Below are 19,392 nucleotides of genomic sequence, written 5' to 3' on the forward strand. Positions count from 1 at the left end.
GGGAGAAAGAATGAGTGTGCTGGGCCCTCTAGCCACTGCAAACAAACTCCAGATGCATGCGCTCCCTGTGCATCTGGCTAACATGGGTCCTGGGGAATTGAACTTGGGTCCTTTGGCTTTGCAGGCAAGTGCCTTAACTGCTAAACCATCTCTCCAGCCCTGTAGTTACTTTTTCATTGCTGGGACAAAGCAGTTGGCCAGAGCAGCTGATAGGAGGAAAGGGTTTATTTTGGTTTATGGTGTCATTAGGAAGCTTCATGATAGCAGGGAAAAAATAGTATAGAGGCTGGCATCACTATCTGCTATAGTAGGTGGAAAACAGCAGCATGAGAATGAGCTGTGGCCTGACAAAGGGAGGCTGGCTGTAATACCCCAGAGCCTGCCTCCAACAACATACCTCTTCTAGCAAGGCTCCACCTTCCAAATTGCTACCAGTTGGGGCCCAGCCATTCAAAGCACATGTAATTATGGCTGACATCTGATTCAAACCCCACATAATCAAACACTTGACCAGCTTAGTTATCTCCCCAGCCCAGGATTTTATTATTTCTTTGGCCAATAATGAAGGTTGGTCCACATTTAACCACAAATCTGTATGTGTAATACATAATTATTTTGTCTATTTACCTGACATCTCACTCACTACCTGGCTGTTAGCCTCCTAATCCAAGCAGCAGGCAGCAGGCTCTTGGGAGACCTTAGGAAATTAACAGAGCTCATTCTCAGCTCCAAAGAAATAGGATAAAATGTGAGGCGCCTCAGTAGCTGAGCAGATGAGAGACCAACATAATTGACACCCAGCAAAATAGAGCTGCAGGCAAAGTGACCACAACAAAAACTATGCCCTCAAGGATCTCAAGCTGGTACACAGTGAGCAATAAGAAATGGACTGAAATGGATTAGAGAATGATTATAGGTCTTTGGATGGGGACTTGTTAGGGCTTGCTTTGAGGAGAATCATGAACTGCTATGATCTGTGCAAGGATGTAGGGAAAGGAAGGGAAAAAATGAATTAAAGTCTCCTTATGCCAGTGGCAGAATATTGTATCCTCAGTATGGCTATCTCAGTTAAGTCTCCTTCCAAGCCTGTGGAGGCGGTGGCCTGCCAGCCTTATGGCACAGATAAACTGAGGCTCAGGCAGTTTTAAGAGGCTGTGTTCTCACAGCTGATGGGTATCAAAGCTGGCTGCCCAGCCAGGTGAGTTTGGTTTCTCTTCAGGACTGCCTTTGCCCGAGTGCAAACTTGGATGGAACACGGGAGATCTGCATTAGATACTGGCTGGTGTAGTAGGCCTTCCGCATCAGGGTGAGTGGGGCACATGTGGCCTTGCTGAAGCAGCCTGAGGGAGAGCAAGGGCCAGGTAAGAATAAAGGAGCTTGGTAGGTGGATTTGGTGTGGGGTCACTTGCAGAATTACTGAAAGGGGAAGAGCAAAGAAGATAGTTCTGAAGTGTGGGGATTAGTGACCTCAGGGAGTAGGGAGGGGCCTTCTTATCTCAATTGCTGAAGGCAGTCAGCCAGTAGCTGGTTCTGGTTCTGGTTCTGGTTCTGTGAGAGTCTTGAACTGGGCTCAGCTGTCTGTGGAGGACCACACTTATGTTTGCTGACCTGTCAAAGAGGACTTCTTTGGGATAGTTAAAGTTCTAAGGGGTCTTTAGGTTTATGTTTAAATGGTTATACATAATCTTTTTTTTTTTTCTTACCCTCTAAGCTTGGTTACTCCTCTCCTTTTTGATCTCATCCTACATTAAAAAAAAAAAGTTTTGTTTACAGAATTATCTGAGTTTTAAAATTGTTTTTATGGACTTTTAGTGTTCTGGGAGTATTTGTAATACCTTTAGTAAATGACTCCGGCAACATAACCAAACAAGCTAATTAAAGGACACAAAAATAAATGATTATTTGACCATGGACACCCCCCAACTGTGTAATATGGTGACTTGATTTTTACTGTTTAAGTTGTTTATCTGTAAAATGTTTTTTAAAGTTCTACAGAATTGTCTCCTTTCTTCCTTCTGCTGACTTCACCTCTGTGTCCTTTATGATGGCCTTGTTGTGGCTGCTCCTTGCCTCTCTCTGAGATGCTTGCTCCTGTATGCACATAGTTCACTCTTTAAAATGCTTGCTTTTTAAATTTGTGTGTGTGTGTGTGTGTGTGCACATATTTGTATTTGTGGTTATGTGGTGTGCATGTGTGTATGTATTTATATGTGTGTGGGCACATGTGTATGGTTTGTGTGTGTGGAGGTGGAGGACAACATTGAGTGTTCCTCAGGTATGCTGTTCATCTCTTCTTGAGACTGAGCCTCTTATTGGCCTGGAGCTCACCAGTTAGCCTGTACGGCTTGCTAGGGAGCCCCCGGTATTCCCGTCTCCTTCCCCAGCCCTGAGACTACAAATGCCTTTCACCACACTCAGCTTTTATTGGGCACTGGGGGGTCGAATATGGGCTCTTAGGCTTGCAAGGCAAGAACTTTACCCCCTGAGCCATCTCTGCAGACATACACAGTTAATTCTTTAGCTTACCTGCAACTTTTCCTTACCATGTGGCATTGTCAGTGAGGCCTATCCTAAACCCCAGTTGCACATACTCAAAATTGCATACTCAAAAACTCCCATCCTAAATTCCAGGCTCTGGTATTTACACTACTCTTCATTTAACAAAATACTTTCTGACATCTTCTGAAATTTTGCTAGTGCTCATTATCTGTTTCTCAAATAGAAAATAAGTCTTTCTGGAATAAACATTTTTGTTTTATTTATTGGTGTGTGTCTAGTCAGAGAGCAATGTTTAGTAAAAACATGACTGTATGTTTAGGAATCTCAAAAGTTTCTGACTTTGATCTTAGTTCATGGCTATAATGTTTGTCTGCTCATACAGAGTGCATTTAAGCATTATAGTTAGCAGGTCTGGACTCTTTTTATGTCATTGGATACTGTGTTTAATAATGCTTATTTCACTCTTCTATATTTTGGTTATTTGCTCGCTTATTTTGCTATAACTCTTTGGTTGTAAGGTCCTGGGTGGGGGTGGAGACTGGGTGTTCTTCATATTTGATGTGGTGTCTTGCATATGTTGGCAGCCTAAAGGTATTGTATAAAAAAATCAGTATTATGAGAAAAGTCTTACTTGAAAGATCCTGTCTTACTACATTTTGTTATCATGTTCTCATTTATGTTATAGCATTATCTAGTGGTGGTAATAAACAGTTTGGTATTTACCTTCCTTTCTCAAGATGGCATGATATCATTTACATTTACAATAAAGAAAAATGATAGATTTCTTTTATATACACCATTAATAAGTGTCATAAAATAGAAAAATAAAGCTAAGTCAATATATTATTGTTGCCACAGAAATTGAATTTGTGTCAAAAGGATTTGTGCTTGTGATGTAGTGATTCGTATATTTTTCTTGGAATTAAGTCTCTAGCAGGTGACAACATCAATAATTCACAGAACCAAAGAGCTTTTTGAGATTGGCTAATTTATATATGTGAATTAAAAAACAAATGAAGAATGTGCTTAATATATTCTGACATATTGAAAATATGCATTAAAAAACATAGCCTATTAAGAAGTCTGCATTTCTTTACATGACTTTTAAAAAAATTTTAAATTCATTTTTATTTATTTATTTGAGAGTGACAGACAGAGAGAAAGAGGCAGAGAGAGAGAGAGAGAGAGAGAGAGAGAGAGAGGGAGAGGGAGAGGGAGAGGGAGAGGGAGGGAGGGAGGGAGAGAATAGGCATGCCAGGGCTTCCAGCCACTGCAAACAAACTCCAGATGCATGTGCCCCCTTGTGCATCTGGCTAACGTGGGTCCTGGGGGATCGAGCCTCGGACCGGGGTCCTTAGGCTTCACAGGCAAGCGCTTAACCGCTAAGCTATCTCTCCAGCCCCTTTGCATGACTTTTTAGAAAAGATTTTCATTCATTTTTTATTTATTTGTTTTGGTTTATCAAGGTAGGGTCTCACCCTAGCCCAGGCTGACCTGGAATTCACTGTGTAGTCTCAGGGTGGCCTTGAACTCAGGGTTATCCTCCTACCTCTGCTCCTAAATGCTGGGATTAAAGGTGTGTGTCACCATTCCCTGCTTTTTCATTCATTTTTTGCTAATGCACACATTATTATTTAAATAGGATCCAGTCTATATTTTTGATTCTGTGAGCAGTGTTATCCATAGTACCTTAGTCTTTCTTATTGTAAAAGTGTATATTGTGTGTTACCAGGAAAATACATGAAATTATGAAAGCCATGCTAAATTCCACAATTTAGATATATAAAATTAGTAATAGTTTCAATCCTTTTAATCAATGTATATATTAATAAAGTTGGAATTATATTTTACATACAGTTTAAAGTACAACCTTTTCATGTAACATATTGCACACATTTTGCCATGTTATTATAGTCCTTGTGAGGGGACTATTGAAGCTGAGTACTGAGATCAGATCTTGTGCCCCACGACTCTTAACCCCATTTGACTCTTGTCTTTCTTAGAAGTGTGGTGAAGTGTTACTCCTATGTTGTGTTAAACAAGAGGACCTTAGGGGCAGCTACCCATTCTTATATGTTTTGAACTATATTTGGGTAAATTTATCAGTGACAAGAATTCCTGTTCTTAATATTTGCAGAGCTGGAAAACATCTTGTGACTAGGTAGCTCAGATGTATTTCATTTGACTACATATTTCCTCTTGTGAAAAGGTACCTCCCCCATCTACCATTGCCCACGTACTTATAAGCTGGCCCCTAAATCAGTAAGGTGGGATGTGGATTTTTATCCTTCTATGTGTGAGTGTGTGGTGTCTGTATGATACAGATGCACTGATGTGTGTACAGATACACATGCTGTGCGGAGTACAGAGGAGAACATTTATTTCCCCGAGACAATCTCCCACTGAAGTTAGAGCAGCCATTTTTCTGTATAACTGTCTGACCAGTAATCCCCACTGATTCTCCTGTTCCAACTCCCACACCCCAAGTTCTGGGTTACAGGTCTGTGTGGCCATGTCCAATTTTTTATGTGGGTTCTGGGGGGTCATGTTTGCATAGCAAGTGTTCCTATCAATGAACCACCTCTGCAGCTTCTAAGCTTGTTTTTTTTTTTTTTAATTTTATTTATTTATTTGAGAGCGATAGACACAGAGAGAAAGACAGATAGAGGGAGAGAGAGATAATGGGCGAGCCAGGGCATCCAGCCTCTGCAAACGAACTCCAGACGCGTGCGCCCCCTTGTGCATCTGGCTAACGTGGGACCTGGGGAACCGAGCCTCGAACCGGGGTCCTTAGGCTTCACAGGCAAGCGCTTAACTGCTAAGCCATCTCTCCAGCCCTCTAAGCTTGTTTTTAACAATGTTTTTTTCCTGCAGCACTGTCCTTGCCTCTATTTGGATTGGCCTTTCTTATGTGACAAGCAGGGCTTTTGTACAGTGACACTATGATTTAAGCTCCTCCTAAGGGCTACCATGTCTAGCTCATGTTATGATGTAACCCTCAACATTTAGGTATTATATATATATTTATGAGATTCAATGGATCTTAGCAATATTTTAGTTATTTGGGTAAATGACTTCTCTTGTTTTGGGAAATTTTAGGTTGATTACAGTTTTAGTTCTTTAATATTGTAGTGACACATATTTTTGTGCAAACCCCTGGTTGTGTATGTTAGTTCTAAGTATGGACTCTAGTTGGTTACAGAGCATATGTTTGGGATTTGTCTTACTAAGTTTTTTGTTAAAATGGCCTAACTAAATTTTTCCTTATGGTGAGCTGTAATGTAAACATAATCCTTCCTAAGCATATGTGACAATACATGGTGCTGTGTTAGCATAGGAAGATCCAGACAGAATTTCTGTCTTTGAGGAGTCTAGGAGGCTGAGGCATTGTCACATGTGACTTAGAGGTTTGGATAAGCTTCAGGGTCATTCTGGGCACCATGGAACCAGTATTATTCTCCCTCAAAAATTCTTGGTTTTCATCCTTCCGATGGAAACAAGTCTTTGAGTCTTTTAACCTAGAATTAATCCCATTTGGAAAGTGGTTCAGAGATCTGAATTGCTTTTTCCTAGATACATAGTAGTAGTGTTTTTGTTCTGGTAGTATAGATTTAGAGAACTGGAACAGCTATGGAGAAAATCTTAAAGTAGGTTTTTAAAACAGTTTTAATTACCTCAACTTTGCTTGAATTCATTGAAATACAAAGAAGACTGTAGCTATGTTAGAATAAAAAAAATTACTTCTTAGGTACCAGTCACTGTCCAGGCTGAGGTTGTAATTGGTGTTTCTGGAGGGCTGGGCCTTTTTTAGTAGGCTTTTGATCATCTTGAAAATCATGCTGTGTCCTTATACATGCATCTTTTCTACCCACTTCTGAAGACACTTGGATGATAACCTTCTTCTGAAAACCATTCTTCCCTCTTTCCATATAACAGAGGTCATGGAGAAGGGAGGTGTGATTCCCTCTGTGTGTGATGGAAGAGAAGCCTTGTTAAGGGATGGGGTGATTGTCTTTCTGAGCGAGGCAGGGTTATAGTCTGAATGAATGATGAAAAGCAACTGGAGAGAAATTACTAACATCTCTTCTCTGACTTTTCTCCATGCAGACTGAAAAAACTCTGCATAACCACACAATGGGTCAGTGAACTGAAAAGTTTTTCTTCATGTTGTTGGAGAGCCCGTTGTCCTAAGGGGTAGGAAGGCTTCAGTGTTATTTTTGGACCTTTTTGAGATGTTAAGCACAGAGCCTTCCGAGAATGTTATTTCACGTGTTTTGTAGTTTTCTAGTTGCTTGGGAGATGACCCTTAGACCCTTGGTATATTTAGCGTCATGGTTAGAGGTAGTATTTTATTTTCATACTTTTTATAATTGGTGTTGACATTAAGATTAATACAGCGTGTGGATCAGAAATGTTATTAGATTAAAGTACAGATTTCTGCTATTGGTAAAAAGAAATAATCTGGATTTTCAAGCACAATTGTGAACAGCACATTACATATCATCGTCAACTACAGAGTGTGATTAAGAGAAGTCTAGTCCTTATTTTTTCCCCCACCAAACATAACTTTGCTGGGTTCATAATCTGCCGTTTCATCTTTTTCCAAGCAAATAGTGTCTGGTCTTTTTTTTCTTACTAAATCTCCCTGTGCAGCCTAGGTTGGTCTCAAACATATGAGGCTTCTTCCTGCCCCGCCTCCTAAGGGCTACCATGTCTAGCTCATGTTATAGTTTGATGTAACCCTCAACATTTAGGTATTATATATATTTATGAGATTCAATGGATCTTAGCAATAATTTAGTTATTTGGGTAAATGATATATTTGCTAGCTCATTCTATACCCCATACATTGTTGAATTCTCTTAAAATAGTACTGACTGGTGACTGTCACTTTTTGGCAGCAAAGCCTATGCAGTTCCTTGTCTTACCTCTTAGAAATTCTCTAGTATGCCTCGTCTTGTCTCATCACCTGTGTGACCTTCATGTGACTTGTTTACCCATCTTTTAAAGTAAGCCTTATCATGAATGATTCATATGTGGGCAGGCTTAGTGTGTTGAGTGGCCCACAGTAATGGAAGGGAATGCCACATGTGGACCTGTGTGAGCTGCAGCTGTGATACTAGAGTGTCTGTTTTGCCTGTGAGTGTTGGAGTACAGCCTCAGACCTACTTGTGGCTTAGGGGTGTTATAGCTAGCTCTCTCTTGCCAGAGCTTGGTTCACTTTGCTGCTACTTTTTTTCCACTAGCTGTGGCAGAGGAAATTTCCAGTCTTTGCTCATGCTATGCTTTCCCTGAAACTTTCCTTGAAACTGTAACCCAAAATGAACCCTTTCATCAGCTGGTATTTTGTCCCAGCAATGAGAAGGTAACTGTAGTAGCATCATGGGAGACTGAGGCTTTGTAATTTGTGTTCTCAAGGAAAGGCTTGGTGTGATTCTAGTAAAAGCCAACAAGCTTAAAACCTGTTGTTCTGGAGAGTCTAGTTTGTGAAAAGTAGGCATGAATCAGGTTTTCTCGGGCGTTTTTCACTTACAGGTATGTCCTAGTGCTGATTCTGTAACAGCTTGGTTAGATGACGAGACCTCATTAAGTTGTATCAAGTTATTTTAAAGTGTGAAAATAAGTTGATCCAGTCTTGCTGGGCAGACACATGGTGCTGCCATGTTTTCATGACATCAGTGGACTGATTCGTTATTCTGGTGGCCTGTCTACTCATATGTAAGAAAAGCTAGTGTAAGAAAAGTCTGAGCTACAGGTTGGAATCTTTCTTGTCATGTTGCCTTGGTGACTTGCATGCTGCGTTGTTTATTATATAACTTATCCATCGTTGCCATTTTCTTCTTCGCTATGTTGGTGGTCATGGGGGGGGTGGGAACTGTGTCTTCTTACCTCTTGATATTCACAGCATTTAGCACCGTGCTCTGAAAGCTCTAAGTCTATATATTTTTTTTGACAGCATTCCCTGTCTTCAATAAGAGTTTTGATGCATTGCTTAAATGGGGATATAGAGACCCATGTTCTGTGTTTCTCCTTTTTTTTTCCTTTTTCTTCCCTCCCATGGATCCTATGTTCTTTTGAAGAGAAACCTATAAAGGTTCTTTTTTTCCCTCTTTTAGTCCCACAGTGTCCCTCTTGACCATTTGCCCCAGGAACTATCATTAGTAGAAAACATTGTTATCTAAGTGGTGTTCCTTTTTAGGGAGAAAATAGAATTAGCAAATTGAACATAGGTCCACAGGAAGAAGAGTGAGTTTTCTTTAGGAAAAGAGTCCTAATGCCTTTTAATACCACCCCTTACCAATTACCAGTGGTTCTGTGTACAGGACTGCATTTCATTATGATCAGCCTTTTTTTTTTTTTTCGAGATAGGGTCTCAGTCTAGCTCAGGCTGACTTGGAATTTACTGTGTAGCGTCAGGGTGGCCTCAAATTCACAGCGATCCTACCTCTGCCTCCCAAGTGTTGGGATTAAAGGCATGCACTGAAGGAAAAAACCCCAGCAGGGGGTCCCCCATGCTCTGCCCGGATATGACAACACCCCAAATCACTCACGAGAAGCGGTCTTGATGCAAACTGCAAGAGGATTTTATTCCAAGTGCGCTGGGGCCCACAGTCGTACACCTCACAGGGGTAGAGGACTGCAGAGCCCCGAATGCAGGAACAGGACAGTTTTTATAGGGTTTCTAACAAAGCCTGTGCATTAGACCAATCACTTTTTAATATCAGGAGCCCGCAGGGTGTTAGCCAGTCAGTTTGTGCCACCCCATAATTTCTAAGCCAATTAGTTTAATTTGTTCAAGCCCCTCGTGGACCAATCATTCTCTTATGACCTTGGAGGTCAGCATTTGCGCAATTCCTTAGGTGGGGGTAGCAGAGTATGGTATCAGCCTCCTATGACCTTGGTGGTCTGAGGCAGGCTGCTACAGCTTATGGTGCGAGCTACTAAGGCTTACAGTGTGGGCTATTAAGGCTTATAGTGTAAGGCTTATAGTGCAGGCTATTTACAGAAACCAAATAAGTGGTTCACTTCATTACTCATTTCCCATCCTTGAGGGCTATCTCATGCCCTTTTACCTAGTTTTATATTAGGAGCGGGCTCTGATATAATGAGAAGAGGGATTCTTCACTTGCTTCCAACAGAGAGTAAAGCCTGGAGTTTGAGGTATGCAGGGAGCCCGCTTAAGCTCCCCTTGGAGCGTGATAGTATTTCTGAGCTTCTGAATTCTTGGGCCTTTCAGCACCACCATGCCCAGCTAAAGTGACGAGTTTTTTTTTTTTTTTTTTTTCTGAGTTAGGGTCTCTGTGGTCCAGGCTGACCTGGAATTAACTATGTAGTTTCAGGGTACCCTCAAACTCATGGAGATCCTCCTACCTCTGCCTCCTGAGTGCTGGGATTAGAGGCGTGTGCCACCACACCCGGCTTGACCAGTTTTATTCTATCCCAGTGCTACAAAGCATTATTCATAGTCAAGTAATAAAGAACAGAAAGTCACATTAATAGATCTAAAAATGGTTGCTCTTAACTTTTTAGTTTCTTTGTGGGCCATTGTATACCCAAAGTTACCATCAGGTTGCTACTTTTAACGTTGTTCCCTACTTGTTTCTGTTTAATTCCCCTAAGTTTCCCTCTTGGAGTGGATGTCAGCCAATGCTACTCATGAACTGATGTATGCACCTTCTCCAGCTGGAAGATGGTGGCTTTCAAGTACTTAACTTATTAAAGTGTCTTGTTAGCCAGATATTTAAACAAGTATCAGAACAAAAACATTTATGTTATAAAGTTGCTTTCTTTTTAAATTAAGGGCATTTCCTTTATATCATTGTATGTATAAAAGTAAGGCCAAAACCTCACAGAGTGTTTTGAAGATTTTTTTTTTTCCTTTATTGAGGTAGAGCCTCACTGTATCCCAGGCAGACCTGGAACTCACTCTGTAGTCCCAGGCTGGCCCTGAACTCACAGTGATCCTTCTACCTTTGCCTCCTGAGTGCTGGATTCAAAGTGCGCCACCACTTCCAGCTTCTTCTGAGGATTTTGTTATTCACTCTCTCTCTCTTACCAACTTCATCCTAATAGGTAATCTGGGATTAAAGGAATGTGCCACCATGCCCGGTAGCTTTCTTATTTTAATATAGAAACACATTTCTAAGGTCAGTTTCCCAGCTGCTCTCCCTTTCTCCAAGGTTGTCATGGGCTTTTGCATATGCTATCATTTATGGTCCTAATGGCTTCTCTTACTGGTGGTGAGTGACAATCAACTGGTGTTTTCCACAAGAGAAGGAATAATGGGCTTGACCTTAGCTTCCTGCTTTTTTTCCTCAGGGTCTATTATATACACCTATATCACTTGGGGTTTATATTGCCCTGTTTTCTACCCTTGCATTATGATTTTGTTTTGTCATCACCTTTTAAAAAAGTATTTGTTCATTTATTTGAGAGAGATAGACTATGAATGGGTGCACCAGGGCCTCTAACCACTGTCAATGAATTCGAGATGCATGTGCCACCTTGTGCATCTGGCTTACATGGGTACTGGAGAATGGAACCTGGGTCCTTATGCTTCTCAGGCAAGCACCTTAACTGATAAGCCTTCTCTCCAGCCTTCATCACTATTTTGTGTGTGAAATACTATGTATAGTAAGGTAGGTTGTGACTGAATTTATACATGCCAACACAGTCTGAAAATGAGTTAATTAAAACAATTTTTTAAAACTTATTTTTATTTATTTGCAAGGAGAGAGGGGAGTCAAATTTCTGACAAAGTAATTAAGTTATTTTGAGAGCTAATCCACAATGAGATAGTTTAAAAATTGAAAAATAAGAGCAATCTTAGAACTGTATTTTTTAAAATTTTATTTATTTGAGAGAGGGAGGGAAAGAGAAAGGGGGCAGATAGAGAGAGTAGGCACGCTAGGGCCTCTGGCCACTGCTAACACACAACTCCAGATGCATGTGCCACCTTGTGCATCTGGCTTTATGTGGGTACTAGGAAATCATACCTGGGTCCTTTGGCTTTGCTGTCAAGTGCCTTAACCGCTGAGCCATCTCTCCAGTCCAGACCTATGTTTTTAAAAAGTGATTTCCCTTTATCTGATAGTTCTGAGCACAATTCTTTTTTTTTTTTAATTTATTTTTTTTTAGCCTTGCCTGGCAATAAATATTTTAATATTTGTTTCATTTTTATGATGACAAATAATTTTCAAGTTTATTTCCTTTTTTGTTTGTTTGCTATTTAAATACAAAGCTAAATCACAAAATAGGTACAACCAAGACATTTAATCTCACAGTTAGATGCTCCTGTCGGATCCTCCTCCAATTCTGTGGTCAGGCTAGCAGGGGTGGGGGCGGGGGGTTGCAGGGAAGACTTTCTTAGGTAGCACCGTCATGAGGCCAGGGGTCAAGGGCAAGGGTAGGTTCTCATACCTGGATCCATTCACATGTACTGGCTCCCGAGCTCCATCCTTGGATTGAAGGTGAAGAGTGAGGACCAGGTCCTCCCCAGGGAGGGAGAAGGAAGCCGCGCTCCTGCTGTCACATGTGAGCCTCCTCCCGGTTTCCTGCCACTGAGCCCTGCTGGCTGCCACACACACCTGGTGTCTAGGCTGGCAGGCTGCTAAGGACACCAGGGAATCAACAAACAGGTCTTGGCAGCAAAAGAGGGAGTGAAAAGGGGAGGGGATCAGTTTTAGTAATTTCTGGTCCCACTACAAAACTTTTCTTTTGATTAGAATAGAATACCATCGTAAATCTCCTCTTAAAAAAAAAAAAAACAAACAAAAAGATAAAAATGAAAAGAATACCAAAATAAAAGAAAAGCACAGCCACTTCACTCACTTCAAGACCTATATACATATAAGTTGTTTTCTGTGGATTTTTTCCATTTTTCTTTAATTTTTTGTCTTTTTATTTTTACTTTTTATTTTTTAAAATAAATTCAGTGTTCACATTTCTATAAAGAAGGAACGCAGTTTCAGGGAAAAGTGCTTTTCCCGGCATACCTCTAGTCTGATGCCCACCCTGATGCTTCGAGGTGCCTGGGAAAGCAGCGAGCTGCGGAAGAGAAGGCCTGCGCTTGGCTGGCGCCTCCAGGCCCCAGGCAGGGAAGCTTTCAAGAAAGCAGAGGGGAAGACTAACTCACTGCTTTTTAAAAAATATTCATACACTTTGATGCGCGTCCGTTGAGACGATGAGAACAAGAGCTTGGAGACATCCCATGCAGGCCATGCGTGGGGGGCAGTGGTGCCCTCGCACCTGCCTGTCATGGGACATTAGGGTGCGGGGTAAGTTCTGGCTTTCAACCAGCTTCCTAGTTCAAGGTTGACTCTTTCCTCTAAAATCTGTGCTGAGTCTTTGACTGCATGCACGGGAAGCATGAATGTTCGACTTGTATGCAAAAAGGTACAAAAACTAGAATATAAAAGTTTTGGTAATATAAGGCCATCTGTTCAAGTCCACCTTGGAAACCTGTAACAGATATTTAAATACTACAGTGAAAAGGCATCTTATTATACTTTTAAAAACATCTGAATTCGCTAAGATTAAGTAAGTAAAAAAAATCATTTCCCTTTGAGAGCACTTTGTCCTTTGAAGAAGGGGGTTGGAGGGGAGGGCACCGCCATGGCTAATGCTTCAGCCACGGGTAGGCTTCAATGGAGGCCTTGCTGCGGTCGCCATAGTCGCACAGGAGCTCCTCTCCCGCCGCGATGTCACGCCAGGCGATGAGGATGAGGTGAGGCACGCCATCCATGTCATGCAGTTTAGTTTGGCAGTTCCCACATTTGCTGTGGTTGATCAGTCCCCCTAGGCGATTTGTCTCTCGAGTGGCATCCACGCGGTATGTTTTGCTCAGATACTGAAAATAGTACATGTAGCAGCCCGTGGAGGGGTCTTGTGCATACACAGCCTCCCGCTTCTTGGCGTCAGTGATCTCAATGAGGTCCCCGTGGTATTCCACCACAAAGTCACCCCTGCAGAACTGCTTGGTGGCAATCACGCCCCTGCCTTTGCCATCAATGAGGTCAATCTTCATGCCGCCTTCCTTCCCACTCTCGATCAGCTCGTCTATTCTTTTCCGTTCTTCAGACTGCAGCTCAGCTTTGCTCTTCCTGGAGCTCCTTCGGACTGGGTAGAAATCTGTGAGTTTGCGATTCTGCTGTGTTTTTCCTTGAGCTTTTTTCCGGGGGTCCTGCTTGCCCTTGAGGGGCTTTTTCAGGGCTTGCTTGGTGACAACTGCATTGGTAGAATCAAATGATGGGGGTGGAGTTTTTGGAGGTTCTGCTGCTTCAGATTTTTGGTTTGGAAAAGGTGCCAGGGGACCTCTCCTGGCATCTTTGCTCTTCTGTTCCTCAGACTTCATGGTGTTTCTTATGGCGTTCCCAGCATTTCTTTTCTCTTCTCCTTTCTTGTAGATCCCAGCTAATGGTTTCCCTTGGCATTTGACTTCGTGCTGTATAACTGAGTTCTCTTCCTGAAGGGGTATACGCATTCCAGAGCACTTGTTCGGGCTCATGTAGGAATAGATCTTTGATTGCCCAGCAAACTCATTCTCCTGCAGCCAGGCCAGGCCCATGGCGGTGTGCCCCGTGCCCTGGAGGCCCGGCCACCAGCGCTGCCGCTGCCACTGCTGTTGCTGCTGCCGCCGCGGCGCCCTGGGGAAGGGCCGGTGCCGCCCCAAGGCGCCCCCTTCCCCCATGGCCTGCGAGCAGGGCCTGGGCTCTGGTGCGCTGTGGCCGCCCCAAGCCGCCTGGAGCTGGGGACGCAGGGAGGGAGGGAGGGAGGGAGGCGCAGGCGGCGCGTCCTTCTCGGCCGCCGCCACCGTCCGGCTCCCGGCCCCGGGCCTGAGTACAATTCTTCAATTCTTTTTTTTTTTTTTTAATTATTGATTTATTTGACAGAGAAATAGGGAGAGAGAGAGAATGAGAATAAATGAGAATTGGCATGCCAGGGCCTCCAACCACTGCAAACAAATTTCAGACACATGTTCCTCCTTGCGCATCTGGCTAACGTGGATCCTTGGGAATCAAACCTGGGTTCTTAGGCTTTGTAGGCAAGCACCTTTACTGCTAAGCCATCTCTCCAACCCTATTGTTTTTATTTATTATATTTATTTATTGCTTTGAAAAGGTAGGATTTTCCCATACAGTGAAGGCTTGCCTTGGCCATGTGATCTTCCTACCTCAGATCCTTCCAAAGTGCTGGGATTACAGGTCTGTGTAAATACACTCAGTTTATTATTCTTCATTTAAAAGGCTATCAGATTTTAGGTCTTTGAAGACATGTGAAGACATTTTCTTGGGTGTTTATATCTTCATGATCATATATTATAAAGCTTTCATTTTCTTCATTGCCATCATCTTTATTTTGATTGTCTTATGTAGCTTGGGATTGCCTCAAATTCATTATGTAGCTTTGAATTTCCCTGACTCAAGCTGACAGATTTTGGGATTATAGGTGTATGCCAACATGCCTGACCTTTGTACCTTCTGTGCTTGGATTTTTATCTCATTTATTTTCTCTCTCAAAATTATCTAGTTTCATTGTTTTGCTCATTCTTTTTTATTTTTGTTTTTTCAAGGTAGGGTCTCACTGTAGCCTAGGCTGACCTGGAATTTACCATGTAGTCTCAGGGTGGCCTTGAACTCATGGTGATCCTCCTACCTCTGCCTCTTGAGTGCTGGGATTAAAGGCGTGTTCCACCACGCCCGGCTCATTCCTGATTTCAGATCATTTTGCTTAAAGCAACTCTTGATCTTGTGCAAGTAAATGTTTTAAGTTTTTTGTTGTATTTTCTTCTAAGTAGGATTTTGGCTTTTTACTTCATTTCCTTGGCTTTAGTTTTAATCCTTAAACCCCATGAACCACAGTCAGAACTCAGCTACATTCCTCTGTTATTACAGGAGCCAGATGAGTGCTAATCCGGTCATACCTCCCATTGCACAGTAGCAAGAGGGGTGCCTTTAACCAAATACGATGCGGTCCAGACCTGTTTTGGCTGGAGGGCACACATACACACAACTGGAAGACATGTTCTTTGGTTTCATAGCTTTGTATATTTTGGGGTTCACTTGTGGTAGCCGTCTTTGGGATGATACTGGCTGTGTAGTCTTGCTCAGAATCAACCCACTCTTAAGAATCATGCATACTTGTTAATTTCAAAGGCTGAAAATAGTATTGATAATGATCACATTCTATCCATGAGGATTAGACATCAACATGTGGTTAATCCAGTATTACTTCCTATTCTCAAGTCAAAGTAAACTATAACTTAACAAAGTTCCTTATAGGCTTTTCAGGTGCTTGCTTTCCTTAGCTTAGAGAAAGTGATACTTGGTGAAAGAAGATAATATGGGATGATGTTCTTCACTGTGTAAATGGTAAATGTGATCATTATTGCACATAAGGATGTTCTTCAGTAGAAAACATGATTCAAATTTAATTCCATTCAGTAAATGTTGAGTGTAGCTTTGTGCCACTTAAGTTAGATGATAATTAGTAACACATGTCAGTTTATATTGTAAGTGTAGACCTATTTTCCATGTTTGACCTTTTCTATGCTCTTTTTCTTTTCTTTTCTTTTCTTTTTTTTTTTTTTTCCAAGTAGGGTCTCTCTCTAGCCCAGGCTGACCTGGAATTCACTATGAGGTGTCAGGGTGGCCTCGAACTCATGGCTATCCTCCTACCTCTGCCTCCCAAGTGCTGGGATTAAAGGCATGTACCACCATGCCTGGCTGTTTTCTGTGCTCTTTGAAAGATCCAGTGTTTCAGTGAGTAAAAGGAAGGAGAATTGGGAGTTGATTCTAACCACTGGAATACAAAATCTTGCCCTATACTTGATTTATAAAACAGATATTCCAACCCCCCAATAATTTGTTTTTCTTTTCAACTGTGCTTTGTGGGAAACTAATTTTTTTACTTTCTCAAGTGGCCTTATACTTGTCTAGCAAGGAAATCAGCAAAAGGATTCTCAAGCAAGTAATGAAATTGAAAAGTGTCTGCTGTCACCACTGGTGATAAATCAAAGTGATGTTAAAGATGCAAAAAATCATTCTAGTACATTCTTCTTCTTTATGAGAATTCTTAGAAGTTAATTAAGCCAGGAAAGTACTTCATTATCTAATATGTTGCATATTAATGGTAAATTTAAAGATTCAGTTTTTTTACTGTGAAAGATTTTCTGAAAATTGTTTTCAAATTTTTATGTCATTGTGTTCTGTTTGTATAGTTGGGAGTAATTAGTATTATTTATTATATCTCAGTTAAGGTTTGTGAGGTTCACAAAACCAAGAGATTTTAATAAATGTTTGAAACTGTTTCATGTAGGTTAACTTTTGTCCATCTTTTTGAGAAATAGATTAAAATAATATATAATGTATTTAAAAATTTTTTTGTTTATGTTTATTTAGTTATTTGAGAGCGATAGACAGAAAGAGGCAGATAGAGAGAGAGAGTGAGACTGGGCGCGCCAGGGCCTCCAGCCACTGCAAACATACTCCAGACGCGTGCGCCCCCTTGTGCATCTGGCTAACGTGGGTCCTGGGGAATCGAGCCTCGAACCGGGGTCCTTAGGCTTCACAGGCAAGCGCTTAACTGTTAAGCCATCTCTCTAGCCCTATAATGTATTTTTTATTACTCTGCTAAGAATTTAATTACCTTCAAGTTAGCGTAGTAGATTGTACTATATTAACTAAAAAATGTGTTATAAATTATTGATTGCTGTTTTTCATTTGCAGCATTTAAATATTAGGATGCTGACGGATGATATGGTAAGATTTTCCTCCACATTCCCTTTGTTATGAATCTCAACTAATGATGTAACAGTGTCACTTGTGAGCTGGACCTAACACCTTTGAAATGGCTGAGTATGTGTTGCAGATGTTCTAAGAAAGCAAAATAAGAGGAGTAACTGGAAAAGTACTTTAAAATGTTGCTTTTAAGTTATGAAAGGGAATAGACAATATGATACTTCAAAATTTTTGTTTAATTACAAATTGTTAGTCAATATTGAATCATTCAAATCAGCTTTCATTCTATGGGGGTGAATTGCATATTTCAAAAAAGGTAGAAAATATACCTAAAGACATGTCAGCTTGTCATAAATATGTCATTGCTAATTAAAGTAAAGAAGACTAAGTTATCATGCAAATATTGTAGAAATTCTGTATGAATCTGGCATGCCTTACTATATGTTCATGTAATTACTAATAGGGGTTCATATAATTTTTGTCTTACAGCCCATTGCAGATACTGGTATTGTCAGACAGGCATTTCTTTTTTTTTTTTTGAGGTAGGGTCTTACTCTAGCCCAGGCTGACCTGAAATTCACAGTGTTGTCTCAGGGTGGCCTCGAACTCACTGTGATCCTTCTACCTCTGCCTCCCAAGTGCTGGGATTAAAGTTGTGAGCCACCACGCCCGGCATAGACAGGTATTTTTTTGACAGGCATTATTTTGAATATAGCTTGTATTTAATGGAAAAGAAATAAAAACAACAAATGACAGTATCAAACATCTGTGAGCCTGATGTGTAAGAAAAAAACCCAGATTCTATAATCTTACTGTTTTAGTATTGTAAAATATTTCTAATTAATTAATTAATTAATTAACAAATTGCATGTGTGTGTGTGACATGTGCATACATATTGGTTGTGCCAGGGTCACTTTCTGCTGTGAATGAAGATCTGGTACATGTGCTACTTTTGGCAGCTGGTTTTCTGTGAGTACTTGAGAGATTGATCCCTGGTCCAGCACGCTTTGCAAGCAAGTGCTTTTACCCACTGAGTAGTCTCCACAGCCCATTGATCATGTTTTGAATTCATCACTAGTATGTCAAGCAGAAAGCAGGGAGTTTAGATGGTGAGAAATTAAAATGTTCACTGTTTTTGGTATTCAAAGTGCTGTCTTTGGTGCCTGGGTATGGTGGGCAAGTAAAAATAATGAGACATAGACCTTGACATGACTGATTTAAAAAACTGAATTCGGATATCGATGTTTTTCTTGGAATAATATTTAAGAAAAGGATTATGTAAATTTTCTTCAATAATATTTATATATAGTCATTTGTCAATAAAAAGACTGTGTTCTTAGAAATACATTCTTAGATAATTTCATCCTTTTGGAAACACCATGAAATGGACTTAGATAAATCTAGATTGCATAGCCTACCATACACGTAGGCTGCATGGTGTTTGCTACTGTGTATGCATGACTGGGCAAAACATTACAAGGTATGTGACTGTACTCATGTTTAGAAAACAGTAGCAATAGGGAGCACTTATGTAGACTATATAATTATTTTTCTTTGTATCACAGATTTTGTCTTTATTTAAAGTGTGAGGACATTGAGGCTGAGGTTGTTCAGTGTCACCTTGCTCAGGCGTCCCAGCTAGCAGGTGGTATGACTGCAGCTTAGATCTTGCTCCTCACATTTCCTCATCCTGTACCCTGACCATGTGGACTCACCTGGATTCAGGTGGTTTCTTCCTCTTCCTCCTTTTCTTCTTTTGTGCATTCCTGGGGAATAGACCTATGTCTTGTAGGCAACCATTCTATAGACATTTTCAACCCCCCTGTATGATTTCTTAAGGATGCTAATTAAAACAACTGCAATATTTTTGTTTCATTTTAAATAATGAGAATATACTATTATGCAACAGTCTATTGAGATATAATTCACATAGCATTCAGTTTATCTACTATCAGTATATATTTGAGTGGTTTTCAGTATCTTTATAAGAACTGTCCATTACTGCAACTATTTTAGACCATTTTCATCACCTTTAGAGGAAAGCTGTATATCTGAGAAGGTTACTTTCCATTGTCTTCCAGCTCACCCTGTTTTGTGCAGCCACTGTTTACTTATAGTCTGGAGAAAGCTTACTGTTTCGGATATTTTACATAG

At 40.9% G+C, this 19,392-nt stretch overlaps 2 protein-coding genes across 4 annotated transcripts in view; one reads left to right on the plus strand and one right to left on the minus strand.

Annotated features, from left to right (window-relative positions):
- The window catches only part of Diaph3 (diaphanous related formin 3), a 530,142-nt gene that overhangs the window by 19,986 nt on the left and 490,764 nt on the right, over positions 1 to 19,392 (plus strand). For 2 of the 3 annotated variants that reach the window (XM_045145419.1, XM_004651009.2), the window contains exon 2: positions 17,226 to 17,258. The exons of the other annotated variant lie outside the window; for it this stretch is intronic. In XM_045145419.1, the coding sequence (XP_045001354.1) occupies positions 17,226 to 17,258 (33 nt within the window). The remainder of the gene's footprint in view (positions 1 to 17,225; positions 17,259 to 19,392) is intronic. 3 annotated transcript variants of the gene reach the window in all.
- On the minus strand, positions 13,118 to 14,188 carry LOC101607771 (N-lysine methyltransferase KMT5A-like). Its single transcript, XM_045145421.1, has one exon. The coding sequence runs from the start codon at positions 14,186 to 14,188 to the stop codon at positions 13,118 to 13,120; it is 1,071 nt and encodes a 356-aa protein (XP_045001356.1).

Source organism: Jaculus jaculus, chromosome 3, assembly GCF_020740685.1.
Source record: "Jaculus jaculus isolate mJacJac1 chromosome 3, mJacJac1.mat.Y.cur, whole genome shotgun sequence".
In the NCBI taxonomy this organism is placed as follows: Eukaryota; Metazoa; Chordata; class Mammalia; order Rodentia; family Dipodidae; genus Jaculus; species Jaculus jaculus.

Excerpts from the sequence above, each read along its gene's own strand:
- LOC101607771 (XM_045145421.1), bottom strand. The coding sequence starts at position 14,188 with ATGGGGGAAGGGGGCGCCTTGGGGCGGCACCGGCCCTTCCCCAGGGCG.